At 38.6% G+C, this 26869-nt stretch overlaps 1 protein-coding gene across 6 annotated transcripts in view; it reads right to left on the bottom strand.

Moving 5' to 3' along the window:
- HECW2 (HECT, C2 and WW domain containing E3 ubiquitin protein ligase 2) overlaps window positions 1-26869 on the bottom strand; it is a 363403-nt gene that overhangs the window by 150775 nt on the left and 185759 nt on the right. For all 6 annotated transcript variants that reach the window (XM_059928399.1, XM_059928397.1, XM_059928396.1 and 3 more), the window contains 5 exons: window positions 23952-24059; window positions 14952-15046; window positions 9811-9886; window positions 5539-5708; window positions 1404-1546 (listed from right to left, as the gene is read on the bottom strand). In XM_059928399.1, the coding sequence (XP_059784382.1) occupies window positions 1404-1546; window positions 5539-5708; window positions 9811-9886; window positions 14952-15046; window positions 23952-24059 (592 nt within the window). The remainder of the gene's footprint in view (window positions 1-1403; window positions 1547-5538; window positions 5709-9810; window positions 9887-14951; window positions 15047-23951; window positions 24060-26869) is intronic.

Here is a 26869-nt window from a genome sequence, read left to right on the forward strand (position 1 = left end):
TTTCTATCCTAAAAATAATTTTTTAAAACTTCCCGAATAATATTATCTCTACTAGAAGCAATAATTGCTATCCTTAAAAATAACTGTGATTTCCCAGTTTTATCAAATTAAACCAGGCTGCTAGAATTTCAGCATAATATTTCTACTTCACGTGGTCTGGCTCAACCATTGCCTCTGATGGCCAGAGAATGAGAATCCATTAGAATCTCTTAATTTCAGGTTTTGAAGGGGTCTTAGAGATCATCGGTCTAAAGACTTTATTTTTCAGATGAGGAAACTAATGCCTGAAGAAATTGTGACTTGCCAGAATCGAACAGTTAATTAGCTGCAAGGTGAAGAGGAATGAGCAACCTTCCTCAGTTAGCTAGACTAGTACTACATCACTGTTAATCCTTAAAGTGTTGCAGAGAAGCTGGGTTTCTGGAGCTGACCGATCTGCTCAAATCCCAGCTCCACCCCTGGCTTGCCAGCCTCAGATTTCTCATCTCCAACATGGGTATAATCACATTATTCACCTCTCAGAGTTGTTAAGAAGATGACATGAGCTAATGAGTGTAATTTACTTAGCTCCTGACATAGAATAGGGTCTCATCATCTTTTTTGTTTACTTTGGTTTACTACAGCTGCTACCACTACTACAACTACTGTTATCACTGATACTGCTGCTACTACCACTACTATTATCACATGTTCATAATGTTCTCCTAAAATGAAAAAGATGCCCCCCAGTGCCACCTGAGAGCACCAGTGTTACTGGGTTTGCTGGCACTTACCATGTGAAAATATATACACCATTTATAATAAGGGATGGAGGCACGTTACGATTTGTTAACTACTTGATTCACAGCTTACAAAAAGTTCACAGAAAGAAAACAGATGTCAAATCACATTTTAAAATTCTCTCAACAAGTAATTTCTAGTTGTCTGAATGAACGTATACGTCTTAAGAGTTCCACTATAACACCTTCTCAGAGTCTAGGCTTTGTTTTAAAGGGCCCTAAAATAAGGTGGTTTTGGTGTCTCAGGAATAACATATTCTCTGGATGGGGTTAATCAGGATCAGGAGGTGTCAACCTGACACTCAGATCTTGCTCTAGGGAGAGCTTTTTATAGCAAGATTTCAATATGCTCAAAAACAACTGAGCACTATGATATTTGACACTGAAATGGTAATAATGGTAGGTACATCTTGGAAAAGATAGATAACCCAAAAAAGGTATATAATTAAAATAAAGTGCTTTCTGCCCTGCACATTTCAATGAGTATATGAGCACTTTCATTTTTAAAAGAATTATGTTACCACTTCTTATCAGTAAGAAAAGTCCTCCGACTTCAAAGTATCATTTCAGTTGCTTCAGTAGGAACTAATCCCAACAAGACCCCTACGTGTGAGGGCTGATTACCCGATGGCTTGCCGCTCCAAAAGCCTCTGGACTGGAATGGTTAGTTTCCCCAGAAAACGCTTGATGATAGGACGGCTCTTGGCAAATTTGTCTTTAATTTCAATTTCTAAGACATCAGTAAGGAGTGCAAAAAAGGAATATTTCTGAAAACAAAACATAACGTGTTGAGTCAAAAAAAGAGATAAATATGAAATTATGTATATCAGTTTATTAGTATAGAAAATAGTATCTCTTAAATCCTAACGACACACAGAGTCCACATTGCTAGAAAAATCTGCAGCTATTGTCAATCCTTTATTCACTCAGAATCATTAACATTCACAAAGACTAAAAAGCAACAGCTAGGACCTGTATGACAAAGGAAGCCCCTTCAATCATCCAACCCTTCCTGGTTCAACAGTTTTAGGAGACGCTATCAAATATTAAACTATGCACAATACAATTTTAGTGCTCACTATATTTAACGCATTTTAATTCTTTAATACTTAATACCTTGTTATAGAGTGGCTTAGACTTAACTGATACATTTGATTAACAGCAATTTTAATTCCTGATCCCATGGTATTTTTTTTTTTTTTTTTTCCCATGGTATTTTTGAAGTTGCACACCACAGGTTAAAATACTCCTTCACTTAGTGGTTAAAGTAGGAACATCTAAAGGATATTATGGTTTCCCTGGTTTATATTAAAATAAAACAATGCTTAAATGCAAGTTACTTAATTTAAAAGGCACACAGGGACATTTCTTCTGGGACAGAAAAATAAAAGTATGAGGTTAAGATAAGATGTGTTGTTTTAAGAATGCCATTGGAGAAAACTGGATTGGATATTAATAAGGATATAAAATAAAAATAAAGAGCTTTACTCATTTACAAAGACTTTGACATATATTACAAGGATAAAATTTTCTTTTTAATGATGAGGCTTTCAGGAAAAGTAAGTGATGGAGCCAGGAATCTAACCTGAACCATTTCTCTCCTCCCCTGGCAGTATCCAGGCAACCACAGTGATGTGAATAGTGCCAGCCAGCTTTACACTTAGGGGTCACGAAATTTATTTAGTCATAACAATTTAATTTCACCAAAGGGCCGTAAAGTTTAGTCATCTTCTTAATGGAAAAAGCACTTGCTTAGAATAAGAGAGCAGAGTTTAAGCACTAGTAGCCTCTGAATAGCTAGTTACATAAACATTTTAAGCTTCTGTTTCTTAATCACACAAATGGAGAGATGATAATCTCATCCCTTACACCCCCCTTATCAGGCTTGTACTGGTAACATGGTTAAAAACTTTGTAAATATTAAATGTTAGGGAAATAAAGTTACTACCCAAAGCAATCTACAGATTCAATGCAATCCTTATCAAATTACCAATGGCATTTTTTATAGAACTAGAACAAAAATCTTAAAATTTGTATGGAGACACAAAAGACCCCGAATAGCCAAAGCAGTCTTGAGGGAAAAAGACAGAGCTGGAGGAATCAGACTCCCTGACTTCAAACTATACTACAAAGCTACAGTCATCAAGACAATATGGTACTGGCACAAAAACAGAAATATAGATCAATGGAACAAGATAGAAAGCCCAGAGATACACCCACGCACCTATGGTCAACTAATCTATGACAAAGGAGGCAAGGATATACAATGGAGAAAAGACAGTGTCTTCAATAAGTGGTGCTGGGAAAACTGGACAGCTACATGTAAAAGAATGAAATCAGAACACTCCCTAACACCATACACAAAAATAAACTCAAAATGGATTAGAGACCTAAATGTAAGACCGGACACTATAAAACTCTTAGAGGAAAACACAGGAAGAACACTCTTTGACATAAATCACAGCAAGATCTTTTTTGATCCACCTCCTAGAGTAACGGAAATAAAAACAAAAATAAACAAATGGGACCTAATGAAACTTAAAAGCTTTTGCACAGCAAAGGAAACCATAAACAAGACGAAAAGACAACCCTCAGAATGGGAGAAAATATTTGCAAACGAATCAACGGACAAAAGATTAATCTCCAAAATATATAAACAGCTCATTCAGCTCAATATTAAAGAAACAAACAACCCAATCCAAAAATGGGCAAAAGACCTTAATAGACGTTTCTCCAAAGAAGACATACAGATGGCCAAGAAGCACATGAAAAGATGCTCAACATCACTAATTATTAGAGAAATGCAAATCAAAACTACAATGAGGTATCACCTCACACCAGTTAGAATGGGCATCATCAGAAAATCTACAAACAACAAATGCTGGAGAGGGTGTGGAGAAAAGGGAACCCTCTTGCACTGTTGGTGGGCATGTAAATTGATACAGCCACTATGGAGAACAGTATGGAGGTTCCTTAAAAAACTAAAAATAGAATTACCATATGATCCAGCAATCCCACTACTGGGCATATACCCAGAGAAAACCGTAATTCAAAAAGACACATGCACCCCAATGTTCATTGCAGCACTATTTACAATAGCCAGGTCATGGAAGCGACCTAAATGCCCATCGACAGACAAATGGATAAAGAAGTTGTGGTACATATATACAATGGAATATTTTGGAATATATACAAAGGAACGAAATTGAGTCATTTGTTGAGACGTGGATGGATCTAGAGACTGTCATATAGAGTGAAGTAAGTCAGAAAGAGAAAACCAAATATTGTATATTAACGCATGTATGTGGAACCTAGAAAAATGGTACAGATGAACCGGTTTACAGGGCAGACGTTGAGACACAGATGTAGAGAACAAACGTATGGACACCAAGGGGGGAAAGCCGCAGGGGGTGGGGATGGTGGTGTGCTGAATTGGGCAATTGAGATTGACATGTATACACTGATGTGTATAAAATTGATGACTAATAAGAACCTGCTGTATAAAAAAATAAATAAAATTAAATTAAAAAATTAAAAAAAAGAATGTTAGGGAAATAAAGTTATTGCTAGTATCATTACTATATCCACTATGTGCCTTCTAAGTGCTCATCTTGAGATAACGTTTTATGTCTTCTAGGCTTCTAATGTGTTAAATTAAGTGGTATGCCTTTAAGAGTTATTCACTATTTGGGGACAGTAAGTAGTTTTTCAAACCAGGAATAAGAAAACATGTAGTATTTATCCATTTAAATAACCATAAAAACTGCCCAGGAGAAACATCCTGTTGCACTGGCAAGTCTCAAATAGCCACATCTTTTCTCCAATTGGTTTTAGATCCCCTGAAGTATCTCCCTCTCCAATGAAATACTTGTTCAACATTGTTAGAACATATTATTGTCATTAAACATTTAGGGAGTGATTTAATTAATTGTGCAACTCCCATGCCAATACAGGTTTGTCTAGAAGCACTCATTAATGCTAGTATATGAAATGTGTCTTGGTTCCCTGAGAAATGGCGGGAGAACTCACACTTTGCTCCCTAGAAAAGAAGCAATGTCTCTGTTCATTCTTTGACTTTAAATAGTTCCAGTGGGAAAACCCTGGGCTTGATTTCACTGATATGATGCACTATGATGACTGGTAACATATTGTAACTGTGAGAGAGTCTGAAATACCATCAACACAATCTGCCTTGCCTCAGGATGACGACTCCTTGAATGGCTCATGTAAGTAACTAAAATCTGTAATGGAGATCCAAAAACCATTTGCCAGACAGTAAGGAGAGAAATTCCTTTAATCTGTACTGAGTATATGCTAGAACAAAATATCAAAATTTTAAATAAAAATGGGATCAGTATTATTGACTTTTCCTTCTGCCTCAGGCTCCCATATGGCTTGGCAAGGCACTGTTACTGATGCTGCCCTTACAGAATTTTGATATTTTGTTCATCATGAATTTTTGCCTTGATTTTGATTTTTTTTAAATATTGCATTGAAATATTAATTTTGATCATCGAGTCTTTTGGACCCTATAAATCATGCACCTGAAGGAAGTGCCTCACTTGATTTACCCTAGACCCAGCCCTGGTTAGAAGGGAATATCTCATTTTCATTGTACCTTTTTCTAACAGAACCTCTAGACACCTCAACCATCTTGCCCACACCCATAAGCAGTTCAATGATACAGAGTCCAGTGGAAGGAGATGGAGTTGGCCAACTTCCTAACTGTCAAGTAGAAGGCCACTTACAATCATCTTACCTCTCGGTGCCAAATTGGATTTGTGGTGTTACTGATGATAGTAGACCTCCTCTCCTGCCCATGGTGGGCACAGGTGGGGAAACTGCTCTTCTTCCCTGGCTGAATCGACATCTTAAGATAAGGGTCAGGATTGAAGAACATCCCTTTCTTTAGCCCAACTGCCCGAAGATCTTTAAAGAAAGAAAGAGAGGAGGAAGCAGGGAGGGAAAGAGAGAGGGAGAAGAGAGGGACAGAAGGGGAAAAGATTCATATATCTTGATAAGAACAAGCAGCTCAACGACAATTTGTTCTTCAATAATCACACAGGAAGCTCTAAACAGAAACTATTTGGTAAAACAAAAAAGTTATTCACACTATGATTGCTTAGGTAAGTGAGGACAAGTGGATTATGACTAGTTCCAGCAGAAGGTCTCCTAACAGGCTGCAAAATGAAGCCAAACTTTTACTACCACCTTATACACCTAAAATGACTTTTCCTGGGAAATGTTTTGATCCTAACATGTGCACCTTCACCACCTTTTTCTATGTGGCTTGGCAGCTAGCATTTCACACAATGTCTTGAGAGAAACCCTTAGTAAATAGTGTATTAAAAAAGAAAACCAATATGTTCCTTCATGAGAGAAAAGTGAATCTTCTATACACACATATGAGATGCACTGACTTAAGTTTAACTGGGGATGAAACTTAAGAGCACACATTCAGTTGTGCCATATTTAAAACGTCATACATATTCTACAAATGAAATGAAAGTTAGGGGAAATAAAAGGAGACCAGAAATATTTCTAAAATTTGAATGCTATCTGCTACATTAAATAATTGTAAGGTTATTTTTTCAATAGGCTGTTAAGTAAATTAAATATTTGATGAATGTCCCATAACTCATCTTAGAGTCACCACTTGTTATTTCATACTATGCGAGCTGCTAAAAGTTCTGGCTAAAGTCTGGTTAGTGAAGAGACTAAAACTTTTAAAAATGGTCAAGCTGAGGGATACAAAAATGTCAGGAAATAAAGCTGGCTTCACTGGATCTGCAATGCCTTTCTGAAAATATCAGTTTGAATAAGGTTGCCCTGAGAGCTAAGTGATCTTGAAAGCTTCTGGGAGAATAGACAGCTTCTAGGTAACTTTATGCAGTTATAATCAGTGTAGGGAAGTCCTGACCACTGGTTCAGAAAAAAATTCTGTGGACGGCCTCTGAATCCTCAAAGACCTTTGGATTACCCAAATCAGCTGGGGAAGAGACCCTATAGAGTAACCCCACATTTTAGGAGGTCACCAGGGTCATCCTACTCAAGCCCATTCCTGAAACACAAAGTCTTTCTTAGAAGGACAGAATTGGCCTGGGGTTGCCCATAGAACCATACTCCCTGGAGGAGGTTCACCAATGACCAGCAAGAACTTGTGGCCTAGATAACATGTGATGAAAACAGACCAGGACTGTCTAATGACTCATAACTGGCAGTAGCGGGAGACAGTCTAATATGTCAGAAAAGATTTAAAAATTCAAACAAGAGGACCTTATGTTAAGAACACTGCATCAAATATAGTAAGATCTTTGATCTAAAAGCCAGTGGCAGAAGGGAAAGATGAGTAAAGAACTAGACAAGTACTTCAGAGAAGCTGCTGTAATCTCATTAGCTTCATAGTTCCCATCCCTGGCACTTCCTAAACTATGGAGTCATTATTAATACAGCATTTGCATTTTACTGTCAATTTAATAATGCTGCATGTTTTCACTTGGCTTTATTTAGCATAAAATAGCTTTAAGAGAAAATGCAATTTACATATTTATTTTCTTACCTTTCTTGATTGTGCTCGCCTCAGACTCAGACAAGAGAATGACATTCTTTAGATATTAAATCTACTTCTCAAGAAGGGATTTCTTTGCAGTAAACAAGGAGTAACATGTACAGAAATGGCTGCCATGACGTCTGACAGAGCTAAATTATTCATGCAAAACATTCCTTTGACGAAAAAGCATCCACCAGAAGATTAAGCCACAGCGATGAAAGATGTCACTATTAACCCTTTTCCACAAGGGACATCGTACAAATAAACACAATATACTACCAATTATTTGTACTCTGATTATTCAGTTCATTTTATCCATCTCTTGCCTCTCTCTTCTATCTTTTATATATTTTATTGCTCATAAATATCCATATCACCTAATAGACTAAAGAAGGACTCAAAGTCACAAAGTTATGACAGGTTACATATCCTTCTTACTTGGAGAAAAGGTTTAAGATAGTCATCAAAAAACAGTTTTTTGTTTTAGCTGTAGAGTTCAATTATTTGTGTCCCTACTTATCCATAGATAATCAAGAGCAGAACATTTGCAGACAGACATTCTACAGTGCTTAAATGCACTCCATAAATATTATCATCCACTGTCAATATGCTACAACCAGATGAATTTTTTAGAATTACCGTTATAAAATTGCTTTCATCTTCTATAATTTTTAGCCATTTCTATACATCATCTGCAAATAGCTGATCACATGGTAAGAAATAAAACAGATTTTAGGTAGCGAGCCTCCATGTGTATTGAGGTGGATGTTGGAAAAAGCTGTATATAAAAAAAAGCATTTGGCTGTGCCCCAAAGCTTATTTCCTACGTTTTAGGAAAATGTCCTGGGATTTTCAACTTCTACGTGGTCATTCTCCCATGGTGGGTTAATTAACAGCCCCTCTGGAGTCAAAATCAATATGTGTGTGTCATATTTAGAGTGATATTGATCATTTGAAAGCTTAGGGCAATGCTTCTAAACTAAGAAGACCGTGGTATGGTCAAGCTAAGTTTTCTGAGCCATGGAGGTTGGCCAATTGTTCCATATCTATAAACGAATAAATCTATAAATGATTTCTCTTCCTGCAACCACCCCAGAACTGTGAAGGTCTAAAGCACAAGTAGCCAACTGAAGTGTTTTCAGAAGAGAGACAGATAAGGGGGGTGGGGAGTAGTATCACAGGCAGTGGTAGTAAGTGCTTTTCTAAAAATCTAGATATTTTTAAAACCCTGAGGGTTCCAACCAAAATATATTTATTGGCCAAATTTGAACCAGTTTACAGCCTCTGAGATTTGCCAGAGAACCAAAGCAAAATGGTTTTCATGGTAAGTAACCTGTATGGCGGGGGAAGGGGAGGAGAAGGAACATGCTAGAACAGACACAGATAGGCTGTGGGCCAGCAATGAACTAATGTGCACACTTCCATTATACGTGATATTCATGCATCATGGACTTGTGTTTTCAAGATCAGCCTTCTAACTCTCACTCTTGAAAATTTCTATTTTAATTTTCTATTTTCATTCGTAACATTTTTTTGCAGCCAAGAAAAAGTGAATCTAATTTAAATTTCAGAAGCACTACAACAATGGAAAAATGAAAACAAAACATCTTACAGTGATAGACAACTGTTAGACTTGATTTTACATGTATTGTAGTATGGTCGTCTGTTTTAAAAGTCCATTTCAAATACTGATTTTCTTAGAGTATTCTTGACTTTATGACTGCTGATTAATTTTTTTAAATCAGTGGCTTTGAAACTTTTTTTGACAGTGATCTATGTATGAAATACATTTATCTTGAAACCCATTATACACATACATAGGTGTGTATATTTTTGTGTGTGAAATTTTCAGTTTGTATAAACTGGTGTTCTATGAAAAACATTTCCCTTTGGTGGTTAAACTCTGACTTTTTTCTATTTTTTTTAATTGCTAGTTTCAACTAAATTAATCCTATAAATCACCAATGAGTTCCAACTCACAACCTGAAAAGCAGTGCTTCAGTTGTATGATAAATATACAAAAAATCAGAATATTTTACTAACCAGAAAATAAACAACAAAAAATTGTCTCATCCACTTTTCAATTCTTTATATGTATTCCTTCACAGAAATAGGAGTATCCCTTGGCTTTTTTTCACTAGTCTCCAAATTTTTCCTTTCTCTAGATGAGGCAAGCACAAATTGTTTTCAGTAATCTAAGCTCTACAGTGGGTTTAGCACATGTTACATTACAGTTTTTTTTAAGTAAGTATACACAGTTATGGTCTTTTCATCACAAGACAACTTGCTGGAAGCTTTCTGAGTTTATATTAATAATCTAATTTTTCATGGTAAGAGATATACTTGAATTTCCAGAAGTATTACCAAAAAAAAAAAAAACTTGCTCACATATCATATATGAGAGTGTAGACAGAAGTGACTATTCATGCCTTTGAAATTACACACTTTTCACCTGGACATCATGTTTAAAGACATCCTTACCAGACAACGTAAAGCTAACGAGTTTTCGAGAATGCTGACTTCCTGAAGCACCTCCTTCCATGCCTTCTGCCCCCATCTGCAGAGAAAAAACACATATGTGAAGTTTCACAGGAATATGGTACCTCTCAAATTTCTTAGGGAAACACATATATTTGCAAATATGATTTTTGTATCAATGTATTGTATATGCCTTTTCATATGCTACAAATCTTGGAAGTGAGACATAAATGCAGATTCTCAGAGACTAGAGAAAGGGTCATACCTAAATTTAATCTTTACCCAAAATGTAACCAATATGAGCTTCCAAGTTCCCTGGGATATGAATCAACCTACTTTATGTCCTTTTATTTCTTTGGTTAAGAATATTGGGGCTTCCCTGGTGGCACACTGGTTAAGAATCCGCCTGCCAATGCAGGGTACATGGGTTTGAGCCCTGGTCCGGGAAGATCCCACATGCCGCGAAGCAACTAAGCCCATGCGCCACAACTAAGCCTGCAAGCCACAACTACTGAAGCCCGCGTGCCTACAGCCCATGCTCCACAACAAGAGAAGCCACCACAATGAGAAGCCTGCGCACCGCAACGAAGAGTAGCCCCCACTCGCCACAACTAGAGACTGCCCGCGCACAGCAATGAAGGCCCAACGCAGCCAAAAATAAAATAAATAAATATTTTTTAAAAAGAATATAGTTGACATGTAGTAAGCATACTTATATTGCTATTATGGTATTAAAACATTCCCTTAACTTAAAAATCAAACATCAAATTCCTTCAGATTTACTAGGAAAACCTAGAATAAACTAAACAGGTGATTTACATCAGACTCATCCATATATATGTAGAATTATCCTCTCTTGCTAAATATTTCTGAGTGACCATGTGGATGTCCCACTGCCCTTGCAGACTCCTATTTTATTGTGCTACTGGTACATGGCACATGCTATTATAATTAGCAATAATAAGAATTTGCAATCCTATTGTACTGATTATTGTATTGTAAAGCTTTTTCTAAAAGCTTCTGAGTAAATTATATCTTACTTGAAACGAGTCATTTACAGACCATAGCAGATTAAGTCTCTCAATTTATGTACAATTAGTGCTCAATTTATGGTACACTAGGAAAAAAGGGTTTTGTGGTCCTCTAAAAAAGAAGTCCAGAACACTGTAAGAGACAGATTTGAAGGCAGAATGTATTTTGAATAGTCAAGAAATAGAAACCACATTTTAATTCCAAAGTTTATATTACACCCTTCCATCTTATCTTTGTGGCACTCCCCACCTCCCTTAAAAATCATACACCACCAAGAGATAAAACTTTCACTAATCCAAGTCAAGTTGAGGAGCTTCAAAATAAATTCCATTCAAATTTTGAAATACAAATGCCCATTTCCGGGCTTCCCTGGTGGCACAGTGGTTAAGAATCCACCTGCCAATGCAGGGGACACGGGTTCGAGCCCTGGTCTGGGAAGATACCACCTGCTGCGGAGCAACTAAGTCTGTGCGCCACAACTACTGAGCCTGCACTCTAGAGCCCGTGTGCCACAACTGCTGAGCCCACGTGCCACAACTACTGAAGCCTGTGCGCCTAGAGCCCATGCTCCACAACAAGAGAAGCCACCGCAATGAGAAGCCCGCACACCACAACGAAGAGTAGCCCCAGCTCGCTGTAACTAGAAGAAATCCTGTGAGCAGCAACGAAGACCCAACGCAGCCAAAAATAAATAAATAAAATAAAATAAATAAAACGTGAAAAAAAATTTTCCATTTCCTTCTCTACTTCTTGTACCTTAGTCAAAACTATTTTGTGTGACATTTAACTGCTTCCTGATTGTTTCACATATCATTTGCAATATGCCTAGGGTACCATCCAGGCATCTCTACTTTGTTCTATCCAGATGCAAATTGTCCTGCAAGAAGTAACTGAGAAACTCCACAGGGAAGGAAAGAGCAGCCATCCTAATCATATAGTCTCCTTTCTCACATATCCTTTTGCAATGAATCAAGAATAAAAAAAAGTTATGTCTTCTCTGTCATGCATACTTTGACGTCATTGCCATTCATCAGAGTACACAGTGATATGTGTCACTTGGAACAGGAAATCCTTCGCTTCAGGGACAGATAAAGGCGACCATCACTCACTACCACGTATTGTTTCAATACGGGTTGACAGTATTACTTCTGAGCTTTCCTGGCTTAAATCTATGAAGGGAGTTTATTTAAAAACCTCTCTCTAAACACTGAGTACAGATGTGTTTATTATCACTGATGTTCCTATATCTGGTGGTCAGGTTGGTCTTTCCTGGCTTTATGGTCATGAATGATAAAGCTGAATTCTCTGAATATTAGTTCACATGAGCATTTTACCACGCTGTTGTAAAGGACACTGTTTATCTGTGAATTATGTGAGAATTGTTTCATATTAGCCTTTTGCCAGACAGTGAATTACATTTTTAAAAGGAGAATTCGAGGGCATTTTCTTTCGTTTCTATAATTTCTTAGAACATTATAAGTAGGCTTTGAATGATGACAGACTATGAATCTTAGCAAAGTCTCACTGTTCTCACTTGGCATGAAGAGACATCATGTTTTCGGAGGGGGCACATCTCCAGGCAGTGTGGTCCATTTGAGGGGAGGCCACGGTTTGTGAGATGCCTGGCACAGGAAGGGCAGCTGTTGCTGAGTGTTTGTCCCAGATGCAGTCTGTACTACCTCTCTGTTTGCCACTTTATAGTCCAGGGGTGTGTGTGTGGTGAAAGCAGGATGAGGCAGAGACAGTGATGCTATCTGGCCAGTTGGGTGCTGTCTCTGCTCTATTTAACCTAGGGATGATGAGTCAGAGGGGTACAGCACAATATAATAAACCATATGCACTTGGTGAGAGCCAACCAACCCAGTGTCATCAAGCATTAAAGTGTGGTTGCTACTGCCCAACTATTCTTTGCATCTAGTCATGGAATGATCCTACTAAATGAGCTTTGCGAATATCGATGTTGTCAGTCAGTACCATATCTACACGCAGGTCACATTCCTAGGTGAACATCATGCTGTCATAGAAACACAGTGCACAGCCCACAGTGAAATGCCCATTGGCACAGCCTCTCAATAGCAGATATAGACCCAACTGTCTCAAGCTTCGTCAGAAATCTACTGACCACCAATTCCATTAGTCAGCCTTTGAACCAAAATATTCTATTATGATTGCCAGTGTTGTATCTATGAAGCTTTTAAGGTGCTCTAAAACCTGTCTGAAGCAAATTAATTATCTCCAACTATCCACAGGCTTTGACAGAATAATCTCAATGCAAAATCAATGGAACAAGATCAATGCTCACCAGGCTGTAAGCTCCCGGCCGTCAGTGATATCTGATCATGGAAACTGCTCAAATCCAAGAAAATCTGACTCCAGAAAGTCATGTTTGGAAGCTATTATCTAATTTCACACATAGTTAATTTTTCAAACGTTTTATTATAAACAGCCCCACTTTTCTAGTTTTATAATTTTTCTATTTAGAATATTAATTATAGTGTGTTCCAGGGCTTACTGTGACATGGCAGGCTTTGTAGTCAACAATTGTTATTCTCCTTGTGAACCTTCAAAGTCTTATATAGTAAATATGGGCTTTTTAAAAATATTCTATACTTTGTTCACTATAATAGGAACTCAAATATAATTCAAATGGGAACAGAGTACTTAGATATTGAAAATTTTGCACATACTGTTCCCTTTACCTAAAATGCTCTTCCCTCCTCCTCTTCACCTAAGTAACTTCTACTCATCCTTCAGATTGTCCTGAAAACACGCCTTCTTCAGGGAAGCTTTCCAAGACCTTCCTGAGCAGGATGAATCCTGCTAGTATATGCTCTCATAGCCCCATTTCACTGCCCCTCATAGTAATTATCACTCAAATAAATACAATTCAGTTTAATTGATGTCTCTCTCCCCCACCAGACCAGTGAGAGCAAGGGCTGTGTTTTTGCTTGTCATTTCATTCCCAGTGGTGGGTATAATGTCTGGCACTTAGTAGGCACCCAGTGAATATTTGTTTGAATGAAGAAATGAAAGGAGAAGACTGCTTGATATCGTATTGGTGGGCCAGACAATTTCAAAATGCCACCTGCAGAGATTACATTCTGAATTTCAGGGAGTCAACCTGTTCACTTGCTTATTTCCAAAAATGCATGCATCTATAAATGTGTACCCACACACACAATATTACGAGGATTCTATATTACGAGAGTCAATAATTTTCTTCTATACTTTCACGACCTGATTGTTATTAATGACTTATAAACACTGCAATGATTTATATATCTTGGACTCCAAGAATCATCTGAGTTCAACCTCCCATGTACAATGGAGTGCATCCTGTGAAGCTGTTAAGATTCTAAAGTTAGTTGGTGTAGTGAAAAATCATGAAATAGTAAAAAGTAATTCTTAAGAAAGTACCATGTTGGAAATGGACATACTTTCCTTCAAAAGTCCAGCACAATCAGTTTCCTCCGAAGCTAAGTTAGATATCTCTTTCTTTAATTGAGGACCTGGTGAAAAGGTTGGCTTCTGTTGAGTGGCCACGTGATACCAAACTTATGTGTGGTACCTTTAAGCACTATAGTTCAATTCAGCATCAAGAGGGATCCCACACTCTGTCCTGCAGAATGGCACATTCGTAATCCCCATCTCACACTCTCTTTGGGGTAAAAGTCTGTTAAACTGACTGGCAGGGAGAATCACCCACTACTTAAATTGTTTTTTCTCTCTCTCTTTTACTCACTGAGTTCATGTAAATTAAATTCACATAAGATGCAAAACGCCACCATTTCCTACCAACTGGCCACCCTGACAAAGTTTAAAAAGAACCTTCCATGATGGATGGGCACTCACCAATTTCCTTCAGGAATACGTTCCCTGGAGAGTTGACTATATACAGAATCATTATAACTCAAGCCATATTTTCCCACTGGTTTACATTATGGATTTAGTTAAGCCATCCTGTAAGTTATTTCCTTTCCCAAAACGGCGCCCACACTGCTATGTGTTTCCTTTGCATTGTTTCCCATAACCCTGCCAGAGCTGCACGGGCAAAAATAGAAACCAAGGCCTCCGGGACTGAGGCTCAAGGAAGCAGCCTGAGGGGCACTCACCATCACAGCGGGGTTCTTCACCGTGATGCAGGGGGTCGTGGCTCGCAGGGCTCCACTAATGCCGTGGTAGTATTTGAAACAGATTTTTATCTCCGCTGTAAATTGATTGGAGAAAAACAGTAATTTAAACACTGAAACAAGTCCCTTAGGCATCACCTGAGGAAATCCACCTCGCCACCTCTCAGAAAATCCCACTCAGGACTCTTTGAGCGATCCCTTCTTTTCCAGTCAGAGGCAACAGATTATACCAATTCCTGTTTGATTTTATAGGCTTCTCTGAAAATTTCTAAGAACACCCCAAATATATTAGAAAAACAGTGCACAAAAACAACACGCCGAAATATAAGTAGTGTAGAGATAAGAATAAGACTAGCTACCACTCACTGAGGAGCTGCTGATGGACCACAGGGCTGTGTCTCTGCCCCCATTGTTACTGACCCCTCATATCTACCTCGGGAGGCAGAAATTCTCGTCCCCACAGAACAGCTGAAGTATCGAGGTTTGCCGAAGGTCAAACAAGCAAGAAACGACAGAGTCAGGACTCAACCTCCATCAAATGGGGCTTTGCCCCATTCCAAAGCCTTCACTCCTATCCTCTACAATATAGACAGACTGCAGCTGTCAATGGGAATAAAAAAAGAGCAGACTAACAGAGTATAAAAGAATGCTGTAGGAGACTCTGTGGTGAGAGGGTCTGGGGACCTGCATTATTTTAATTTCCCAAGTGACTTAAATGTAGCCACTAGTAGGGATCATATTTTGGAACCACCAGTAAATATATATCTACATCTCCACAGGTGTGTACGGGTGTATGTATATATATTGGATATAACTATAGGTGCGTGTGTATGTATATATATCTATACACTATATAATTTGAACTTGATAAAAAGCAATACAAATGTCAATTCTTGTTTTTGGAAAGTAACTACAATTACCATGAAGGCAACAAGTGTCAAAGATAAAACCCAGAGTCACTGAAATTTCTCTGTATACAGAGCATCTGAGTCACTGAAGTTTCCCTGTGAGATGTCTTTTTTCCCAAGGTGTCATTTAATATAGGCAATGACGCTGATGGGCAGGTTGCAGAGGAGAGTCCTAGCCTATAGGAGTGGAGTTACCCTCTCAACTGAGTCACCTGGATTATTAAAGTGGGACCACTCGCTGTGATTCCCCAAGGAAACTAATCTTGCACTGACTTTCCTGACAGCACCAAATGGTCTCCTACAGAGTAACTGGTTTGCTTATTTTAAGAAAAAGATACAATGATTAAAGAGAAATCCTACTTCAGGAACTTATATAGGAATATTTAGGAATATTACATATAAAAATATAATATTATTTCCCATCAATGAAAAAATACTAAATCTCAAAAAAAAAGATCTACCATGGGTAAAATATCGAGTCTTTCCATTACGTACGTTAATCACGATGCAGTGATTCACAACATAGTTGGCCTCATGAAGTGAAAGATCTTTACCACGCCCAGCACTATGCTAGACAGCGCAAGGGAATCAGAGAGAGGTTTCTGGTCTAGCAGGTGTTTTACAGTACAGCTGTTAAGATGACAAAATCCAGAAGAGAAGCACTGAAGAGGCAGAGTGCCAGGTAGAAACGTGGAGATCGTGGAAAATATTCCACGTGAGGGCACAGTGGAGTCAGAAAGGTCTCATGGAACAAACAGAACTCAAACGTTCAGCTGAGAAAAATGGGGTTGGAGAGAGTTAGGAGTGAGTAGTGGCAAAAACAGGGAAGCAGGAATGAGCATGCTGGCTTGAGGACCAGCAAGACGACCTTGGCAGCAATTCTAGCTTTACTATGAATCCCCTGGAGCCCGACATAAGTGACCTGAGTGAGCACTAACACAGGTTTTTGGTGATTATGGAAATGTAATAACTATAGATCTGAGTAAACCACTGTCCCACTTGCTTTCCTTCAAGACCAATAGCATGTATTCTGCAAGGACAAAGCTAAGTAACATGCACAAGGCCTGTCAAAGCAGAACAAGCTCGGTGACAGGCGGGAGGACTGAATTCTGCGGGCATGAGCTCATTAGTATCACGTTCTACATGCCGGGAACCAGCAGTCTGTGAATCTGCCTGCAGCAGTGCCTCACAGACCCAGCCAATGGCCAGTCAGTGAGCAGCTTGTTTTTCAATAAAGAGAAGTGCATTTTTACAAGACATCTTCCCCGAACTCCCTCTCAAGTTAGGATGCCACCTCCTCTTTTCTAATGTTTTAATAGTCAGCGAGGTAAAAGACTAGGAAACAAACAGACCCCAAAAAGTGTCTGCTTATTTTTATCTGTAGATGCTGCTAGCCAGACCAGCTTTGCTAGCTGACCCGTTCTGACTGTTACTTTACTTCTTGCTAAAACAAAAATCTCCAACCCCCGTGATAAATTAGAATCCCTGAAACTATAAGATAAACTCATTCTCATTGTGGACAGCAGATTTTGTGGACATGATCACCAAAAACCGCAGAGCTGGGGCTTCCCTGGTGGCGCAGTGGTTGAGAATCTGCCTGCTAATGCAGGGGACACGGGTTTGAGCCCTGGTCGAGCCCACATGCCGCGGAGCGACTAGGCCCGTGAGCCACAACTACTGAGCCTGTGTGTCTGGAGCCTGTGCTCCGCAACAAGAGAGGCCGCGATAGTGAGAGGCCCGCGCACCGCGATGAAGAGTGGCCCCCACTCGCCGCAACTAGAGAAAGACCTCGCACAGAAACGAAGACCCAACACAGCCAAAAATAAATAAATAAATAAATAAATTAATTAATTAATTAAAAAAAACAAAACAAAAAAACCCCCACAGGGCTGACAGCTTCACAATGCTTTACGATTCAGTGTAAAGCCAAGGGGACTTACACAGATCACCAGTTACAAAACCAAATGCATAGGCTGGTCCTGGTCACCAGAGAGAAAAACCCAGTACCAGACAGAACTAGTTGCTTGCACCTCGACTGTTCAGGAGGACACCAGTGGAGACTTCTGCCCCTAAAATAGAGGAATGTTTCATGCTGAGTGGGAGGTTTCATCTTCACATATCATTTAGTGTTTTAGAAGGTCACTCAAGATTTTAAAGAATGGTGTAACTAAGCAACATCCCCTCTGAGGAAGAGAGAGAAGAGAGAGCAGAATTTTGATTAATGTCCCTGAACATTTTAGTTATGAGAAGAGGTAACTGGGAAGACTACTCAAAAGGGCGGAAAAGAGAAGTTGGTATTCATGCTTCTATTTTAGCTACAATTTTAAACTCTAACTGTAAGAGGAGACCAGAAAGCTATTGCTGAGAAACAGATACAAGAACAGGTGAAAGCAAACGTGGGCGTGATGATGGAGCATCAGATAAGGGAGGAGCCACTGGCCACAGGGCCAGCCCTGCTCACAGGCAGGAAAGATGAAGGATACGGACTAAGGAGCACTCTACCTGACAACGGTTTCTCCACAGCCTGATGTGGCAGCTAATTAGGCCTCAAATTATGGAGGGGGAATACATATAACTATTCCTTTGGATTATAAAAAAAGAAGAGTATTTTCTCCAAAGCTACCGCTTATAAAAACATGTTGCCTTACTGGGAATACAAAACTACAATTCAAAAAGATACATGTACCCCTATGTTCATAGCAGCACTGTTCACAATAGCCAAAACATGGAAACAACCTAAATGTCCATCGACAGGTGAATGGATAAAGAAGATGTGGTACATATATACAATGGAATACTACTCAGCCATAAAAAAGAACGAAATAATGCCATTTGCAGCAACATGGATGCAACTAGAGCTTATCACACTAAGTGAAGTCAGAAAGAGAAAGACAAATACCATATGATATCACTTATATGTGGAATCTAAAATATGGCACAAATGAACCTATCTACAAAACAGAAACGGACTCATAGAGAACAGACTTGTGGTTGCCAAGAGGGAGGGGGGAAGGGAGAGGGATGGGCTGGGAGTTTGGGGTTGGTAGATGCACACTATTACATTTAGAATGGAAAAACAACAAGGTCCTACTGTATAGCACAGGGAACTCTATTCAATATCCTGGGATAAACCATAATGGAAAAGAATATAAAAAAAGAATGTCTATATGTGTATAACTGAGTCACTTTGCTGTAGAGCTGAGACTGGTACAACATTGTAAATCCATTATACTTCAATAAAAAAAAATGTTGCCTTAGAGGCAGTGAACCAGGAGAAGGGTGAGGCCTCCCACATTAACCTAGAAGGACCTACAGTCTGGGCCAGCTCCCGGAAGGAGGAAAGCATTGCCGAGTGGCATCTTCTCTCTCTCAGGTCCCTTCTGAACAGCAGAAGCCAGTCATGAATCACAGAAATATATTTTGGCCCCTTTCAATAATCTTCTGGACACTTTCGTTTATAGAGTTACTAAAAGATTTAGCTGCCTCTATTTAAATGCTGATAAGACATAGAAAGGCTTTTATTTTTAAAATTTTAACTTACCAGCTTACATTAAATACAAATGAAGAGGTCCCTCAGAGCAAGAGCGTGCCAGCTCCACGTCCACCACAGATGGGGGGGGTGACCACTGTCCAAAGATGGCACTTTGTACTTGTTGGGGGTGACTGGGAAGGTAGAAAGAACTTAAACTTGTTCCCAAGTAAAGGGGTTTCTGTAATTGTGTCATTCTGACATTGCATTTTAAAGCAATCATTCTACCATCTGCCTAAAGGAAGAAAATATTTCCATGTTTGTATATGAATAAAATACTTCTAGAACGATCACATGAAACTGGTAAAACTGATTGCCTTCAGGGAGGGGAAACTGGTGACTGGGGCATGAAGCTGGGGAGATAATTTACTTTCATTTTTGTGTCTTTTTAACATTATACTCTTTTCATCTATTATCTGTTCAAAATTTATTTTTAAAAAGCAATCTCAACTCAGCTACATTAATTCTAGGCACTGGTATAAGATTCCAAGCCCTCTCAGAAAAAGGTTCTACAGGCCACTCCCTGCAAGAAATCGTTTTGTTTCAAAGACTGGGATCTTTGAAACACCATCCATCACCTTAAATAGCTACAAGATTCACTTAGGTAGTAGTTAATAGCTTGCTCCTATTTAGAAAATCTGGATTTTCCTCAAGTTTTAGAAGTTGACTATTTTGAACCATAAAGATGGATGGAATGGAAATGTTCTTCTTCCTTTAATCATTTCTGTTTCATTAAAATAGAATAATCTAAAAAAAAATCAAGCTAATAGGAATTTATTCGAAAACATGATTTTAACCACTGCCTTTATGCCTTTATTATATTCTTAATATTATGATTCCTACTGATAAGCTCTTTTATTCAGAGGCCACAAGTTGGAAAAGAGTAAACACATTCTAATTCTCATGCTTTTGAGGAAATTTACCCACATTTCTAGGGACGTGCTCACCTGTTTATACGGTGCCGCAGGTTGTCTTCTCTTTAACAAGGGCCAATGCAACCTGAAAGGGCCAGGCCCTCCCCTGCTAAAACTCAGAAAAACAATCTTGAAAGTCAAAGACAGACAATATCAGTATAATGTGGAAGAACCTAATAGGATTAGAGAAGTAACTGGACCTTGTTTTTCTCATTACTTAGTAATGGCAGCTGGACCAATGTTGGAAAGTAAAGAGAAGTAGAAATAGGCAATAAAACGTAAAGTATGCTGGCAGAGAATGAAAAGCACCAAACCTCCATCTAAGGGGCAAAAAGGCCCTTCTGATGTTGGTGGGAAGGGGCTTATGAATGGAGGTTAGAGCAGGGGCTCTGACAGTACAAATAAGAGGCTGAGGCCACCCCTTTCCCCCCACCCAATAAAAAGTCACCCACAAAGGTTCTGTTTGGGCAAGGCACCGCATATTAGAAAGCACGCTAACCTGAGCGCCAATCAGAGATGAGGCTCTCACTTACACAAGCCACATGCACCTCTGCTATGCAGTTTCCTAATCCTGTCCACTTCCTAGGGCTGAGACAGGTAAGGTATGTGAAAGCACTATATAATTCATACAAATGGCAATGTCCTGTTATTATCATTAATGATCACAAAGCAGTTCAGTAAACAGCAATGAAGCTGACTATTTCTAAGCTTATTCACTGATCCAGGAATCAGTGAGTTCTCGAATACTGCCTGGCACAAAGTTGACACTTAGCTAAATACTTCACGATGGTTGGGGACATAGATGGACAGATGAGTAGAAGAAATGAAGGAAGGACAAAAAGCAGGTCTGAATGAATGAATGAATGACCATAGTCTATGAAAGACTATGTAGAATAAAATAGATATCCTAGCATGCCAAGACAATTTCTGAAACCTCTTACATTTCAAAACTCAAGAATACACATTGCCCAGGTGACCCATTCATTTTCTGCAAGCATAAGCTCATTTGAGGAACTGTGACAGTCCTATGACAAGTAAGTGCAGATGAAGCTGATCCTCCTCTCCAATGTGTAGGAAGGTCATTTACTCAGAATTAAACCTGTCTTTGTCGTTCAAATTCATTCCAGTAGGTCCCATAATAATATGTCTGGGCCTCCTGCCTCCTCTGGAGTTTATTCAGATAAACCAAAGCCATCTTTACTTTCAGAAACAGGTTAAATAGTGCTCAAATCCAGGTTTGCCCATGAACTCAGGTCAATTTTCAGAGAATTTACTTTGCTTGGACTTCTGATTAGCTAAAGATAAATTTTCTCTCTGAAGATGAAAGCAAAAATTTTTAAATGTCATAAGTTTTCAAGATCAGAGGCTGAAAACATAGAAGTTTTTAACCCATCCCCCCAATCCCGGTTTTTTTGTTTCACACCATCATCTCCAGAGATTCAAGCAAAACTTCATTATGCTGGGAAGTCCCCTTAGGTCTGCTCTAGCCAGACATGGGGTAAAAAAATTGATGTCTAAGAGATCTAAGAGACACAGACTACACTTCTAAGCACTGATATAAACACCACCTGAGGTTTTTACAATGAATGGATTTTGAAAGGATAGGGATGTGTGCTGGGGGAGATCCCATTCTGATGAATGAAGATAAACTTATTCTAAAGCCAAATCTTTCTGTAATTCCTATTCACTGTCTTTCACTTTAACTTATACAACTTTTCTCAGTCCTTAAAAATGCATTACTAAATATTTCCAGTTTTACAACCATGCTACACAATACCCCCAATTTTGTGTGTGAAGAATTAAGGTGGAAATGCTAAATTAGAGGAGAAAAGCAAAAGCATTCTCAATTCCTAGCTTCAATATCAAGCCCATTTCTGTTAAATACTAAGACTGAGATGTAAAGAAAAAATTGTGTCATGCCAGAGATGTTTACTATACCCTAATCAGACAGGACATTATGAATCTCTAATTCATACTTCATGGAGAAAGAAAATCAATCATGTCAAGTGGGATACTCTGTAAATGGGTTTTTTATACATAATGTTACAAATTATAGCAGTGTGTGGTACTGATTTCTTCCCAGGTGTTCACATGAGCCCCATAATGTGAATCTGCGCACTCCATCAACAGGCAACCATTCCTAGCCGTCTTCAGCATTTTAAAACAAACAGGAAGGTTGCTTTGCCTTTTTCCCTGAAGTTCAGTTGGCAATACTTCTCAGCTAGATCATCCTCTTAAGCCCTGGGATCTTTTCAAAGGAGGAATTACACTGAAAGTAAACCCAGCTATTTCCCATTCCATTTTCACCAGATTCTTTTATCACTTATTTTTCTCATTACTTAGTAATGGCAGCTGGACCAATGTTGGAAAGTAAAGAGAAGTAGAAATAGGCAATAAAAACAAATCATCCATAATCTCACCTCCCAGATACAACCCTTGTTCACATTTTGGCAAATCTCCTTCCAGACTTTTTCCTACATGCTGTATTAGCTGGAATTATGGTGTATGTGTCTGCTTCCCGCTTATTGTTATATCATGAGCATCTTCCCTTAAAAACTACATTCCATGTAAGGAGAAAATCTAGCCAGAAATTGAACTATGAAAAAAAAGACAGCCCTTAGAGGACAGAAGTGGGATTCGAGAAAACTATGAAATGCTGACCTACCAGTAAGGATGGTCAAAGAAATTATCTGGTGTCTTTCATGGCAATTCAAAATAATAGACGTTAATCTTTTAAAATGACTTTTTATATTATAGAAGTTTTACATGTTTCAAAAAAGACATGCTTACATCAGATTTCCATTTAATCAAACTTACTTTATATTTTATGGTTTAATAACTACCATTCTTAAGTACCAGTATCCACACACTCTCTCTTTCTTATATTAAATCCCTTGCCTATAGAAAATTTAATTCTTACACAGAGCTAAACAGCTCAGAAAAATTTTAAAGAGCTCATTTTTTTCTACATTAAAGAAAAATAAATTCTGTAAATGTAGAAGTTAACCTGGACCAACTAGTAAATCATTTATATATATAATACTATATATAAGTACTATATATAAGCATTTGTATTTATAAGTAAGTATCAATATAAATCAGATCAACTGGATAATGGTTATCTGCAGTCAATTTCTGATTCCTAGTAAATGACCTCTATGGCAGTGTGCCCCACACTATCTCATCTACACTTGGAAAGACCAAGACCCAAATGCAAAACTTATTCTCCTGCTGGGAAAAATAATAGTGAAGTATTCTACGGGCAAATAAAATTCTTAGATTAACTGAAATCTTGAAGTATTCTTTCTGCTCCTTGTAATTAATATAATATTAATTATAAATGAGATATAAGGGTATATAAAAATGTGTAAAGTATTAAAATAACCATACATAATTTATATACCATACATTCATCAGGTACATTTTACACACACAAGTTTTTCAAATTATATGAACATTCTCTAATGAGTATTTTCCAAAACAATATATTTTCCAGTTTGGGGCAACATGGCATACATGTATAAACCACAGCCCAAAACCTTTACAATAAAATTCAGGAAAGACTCCATAGATTTCTGCATACTTCTGCAATGTTCAATCACAAACTTATATTTCACACTTAGTTACTTACGCTCCATGAAATAGGGCCCAGGCTCAATTCTCCATACAATTTGTCCTTTTTGTGTTCCAGTTACACCCCTGTTTTTAGAATCCCAGAAGTTGGCTGGAGAATTCTCATCTGAAAAAAACAAAGAAACACTTTTTAATCTTAATTATAACCTCTTTGTCTTTCCTTAGCTCAAAGACTAATACAAGTTCTAAAATAAATGGAAAAAAAATAAAGGGGAAATATTAATGAACGCTATTGTTAATGACTTACTTCCTCCCAGCAGATTACCCTGAATTTCTACACTTGCATTTATACAGGAGAATTAGGGAGGAGGGTGGGAAGGTGGAAAGGAGATGGCACGTCCGGGCTTGGCCAGGTTGGTCACTGTTGCCAAAAGACAAAACTGCAAAGAACAAAGGGTACGATTGCTCGTCAACCAGCAATGAGATGATATATAAGAAAGGGGTTGGGTGAGCTCCCATCTATAAAATCCTTTATCAAAAGAAAAGGAAGAGTAAGGCCAGACACTATAAAACTCTTAGAGGAAAACATAGGCAGAACACTCTATGACATACATCACAGCAAGATCCTTTTTGACCCACCTCCTACAGAAATGGAAATAAAAACAAAAATAAACAAATGGGACCTAATGAAACTTCAAAGCTTTTGCAGAGCAAAGGAAAGCATAAACAAGACGAAAAGACAACCCTCAGAATGGGAGAAAATATTTGCAAACGAAGCAACTGACAAAGGATTAATCTCCAAAATTTACAAGCAGCTCATGCAGCTCAATATCAAAAAAACAAACAACCCAATCCAAAAATGGGCAGAAGATCTAAATTGACATTTCTCCAAAGAAGATATACAGATCGCCAACAAACACATGAAAGGATGCTCAATGTCACTAATCATTAGAGAAGTGCAAATCAAAACTACAATGAGGTATCACCTCACACCAGTCACAATGGCCATCATCAAAAAATCTACAAACAATAAATGCTGGAGAGGGTGTGGAGAAAAGGGAACCCTCTTGCACTGTTGGTGGAATGTAAATTGATACAGCCACTATGGAGAACAGTATGGAGGTTCCTTAAAAAACTAAAAATAGAACTACCATACGACCCAGCAATCCCACTACTGGGCATATACTCTAAGAAAACCATAATTCAAAAAGAGTCATGTACCACAATGCTCATTGCAGCTTTATTTACAATAGCCAGGACATGGAAGCAACCTAAGTGTCCATCGACAGATGAATGGATAAAGAAGATGTGGCACATACATACAATGGAATATTACTCAGCCGTAAAAAGAAACAAAATTGAGTTATTTGTAATGAGGTAGATGGACTTAGAGTCTGTCATACAGAGCAAAGTAAGTCAGAAACAGAAAAACAAATACCGTACGCTAACACATATATATGGAATCTAAAAAAAAAAAAAAAATGGTTCTGAAGAACCTAGGGGCAGGACAGAAATAAAGATGCAGACGTAGAGAATGGACTTGAGGACATGGGGAGGGGGAAGGGTAAGCTGGGACAAAGTAAGAGAGTGGCATGGACATATATACACTACCAAATGTAAGATCAATAGCTAGTGGGAAGCAGCCACATAGCACAGGGAGATCAGCTCAGTGCTTTGTGACCACCTAGAGGGGTGGGATAGGGAGGGTGGGAGGGAGACGCAAGAGGGAGGAGATATGGGGATATATGTATATGTATGGCTGATTCACTTTGTTATAAAGCAGAAACTAACACACCACTGTAGAACAATTATACTCCAATAAAGATGTTAAATTAAAAAAAAAAAAAAGAAAAGGAAGAGCAAAGCTGGTAGAATATAACAGAATCAAGATGGGATGAAACAAAGGGACATTGAGCTATGAAACTGAGTCAAGACACAGCACAGGTTGGCCATGGACAGTGTTCAGGAGACACCAACTAAGTTATCAGGTTGGCTAGGACAATCGTTTACAAAAGGTCGGTAGCAGTAGACCTTGAGTCAATACAAGAAAAGGAAAGAGGAAGAAGGACAGAAAGAACAGATCCAAAGAACAGCCTGAAAGTAGCATTCTCCAAGCTCTCTGACCTCATGGCACTAAGAAGATGGTAATATTTGTAGGACACACTGGAGTACATGAAAGAGACACTTACAACTTAAGATTATAGTTGGGGTGCTCTGGCTGCCCCAGGCTCTGCCCCACCCTGAAAGCGGAAGGGAGTCACATTCTTTAACTTGCTCACATCACACTAGTTTGAAGTTCTGTCCTAGGGCCCTGGAATAGGAAATGAAACTAAAAACATGAAAAAGAGACCATTCAGAGTTTTATAGGTACACAAAAATGTGTGCAGAGATACTGGCTCTTAAAATCAGATGTACCTTATTTGCTTCCCCAAATCCCTTTCCCAAGAGGGAAGATTAGGGATACACTTTAACTGAGAGCTGGAATTAAGCCAACAGGGTGAAGTAAGAGATCCACTAAAATAAGAGAGAGGAGAGAAAAGGTCCCAAGCCCAAGGGAATAGTCCTGAGAAGAAAAACCACACTTCTTATGAGCATAAAAGAAACAGAAAGTGGGCCAGGTGAGGGGGTCGGATAATCCAGTTCCACTGGATTTCAATCCAGTGGTTGTCCTTGGGGCCCACTGGTTTCATCACATTGAGAAGTCAAAGAAGTTTGGGAGGAATGGTCCTTTCCTGCTATCTGTAATCAGCACAGTATAAGTCAAAGATTCTTTATTGTGAAAAGGCCAAGAAGCAGCCACTGTTCTTGTAAGAATGGAAAGGCATAACTGATTCAGGGCATCACCTCCCCTCGTAGATAAACAACGCAAGGCGATCCACTCCATTCCATCACAAAAATAGAACCACAACACTGATATTTAGAAGGCATTCAGACAATCACCTAAAACTGGATTTGAAAGATGTCATGTGGCTCCTC

This window comes from Balaenoptera ricei, chromosome 7, assembly GCF_028023285.1.
Source record: "Balaenoptera ricei isolate mBalRic1 chromosome 7, mBalRic1.hap2, whole genome shotgun sequence".
Lineage (NCBI taxonomy): Eukaryota > Metazoa > Chordata > Mammalia > Artiodactyla > Balaenopteridae > Balaenoptera > Balaenoptera ricei.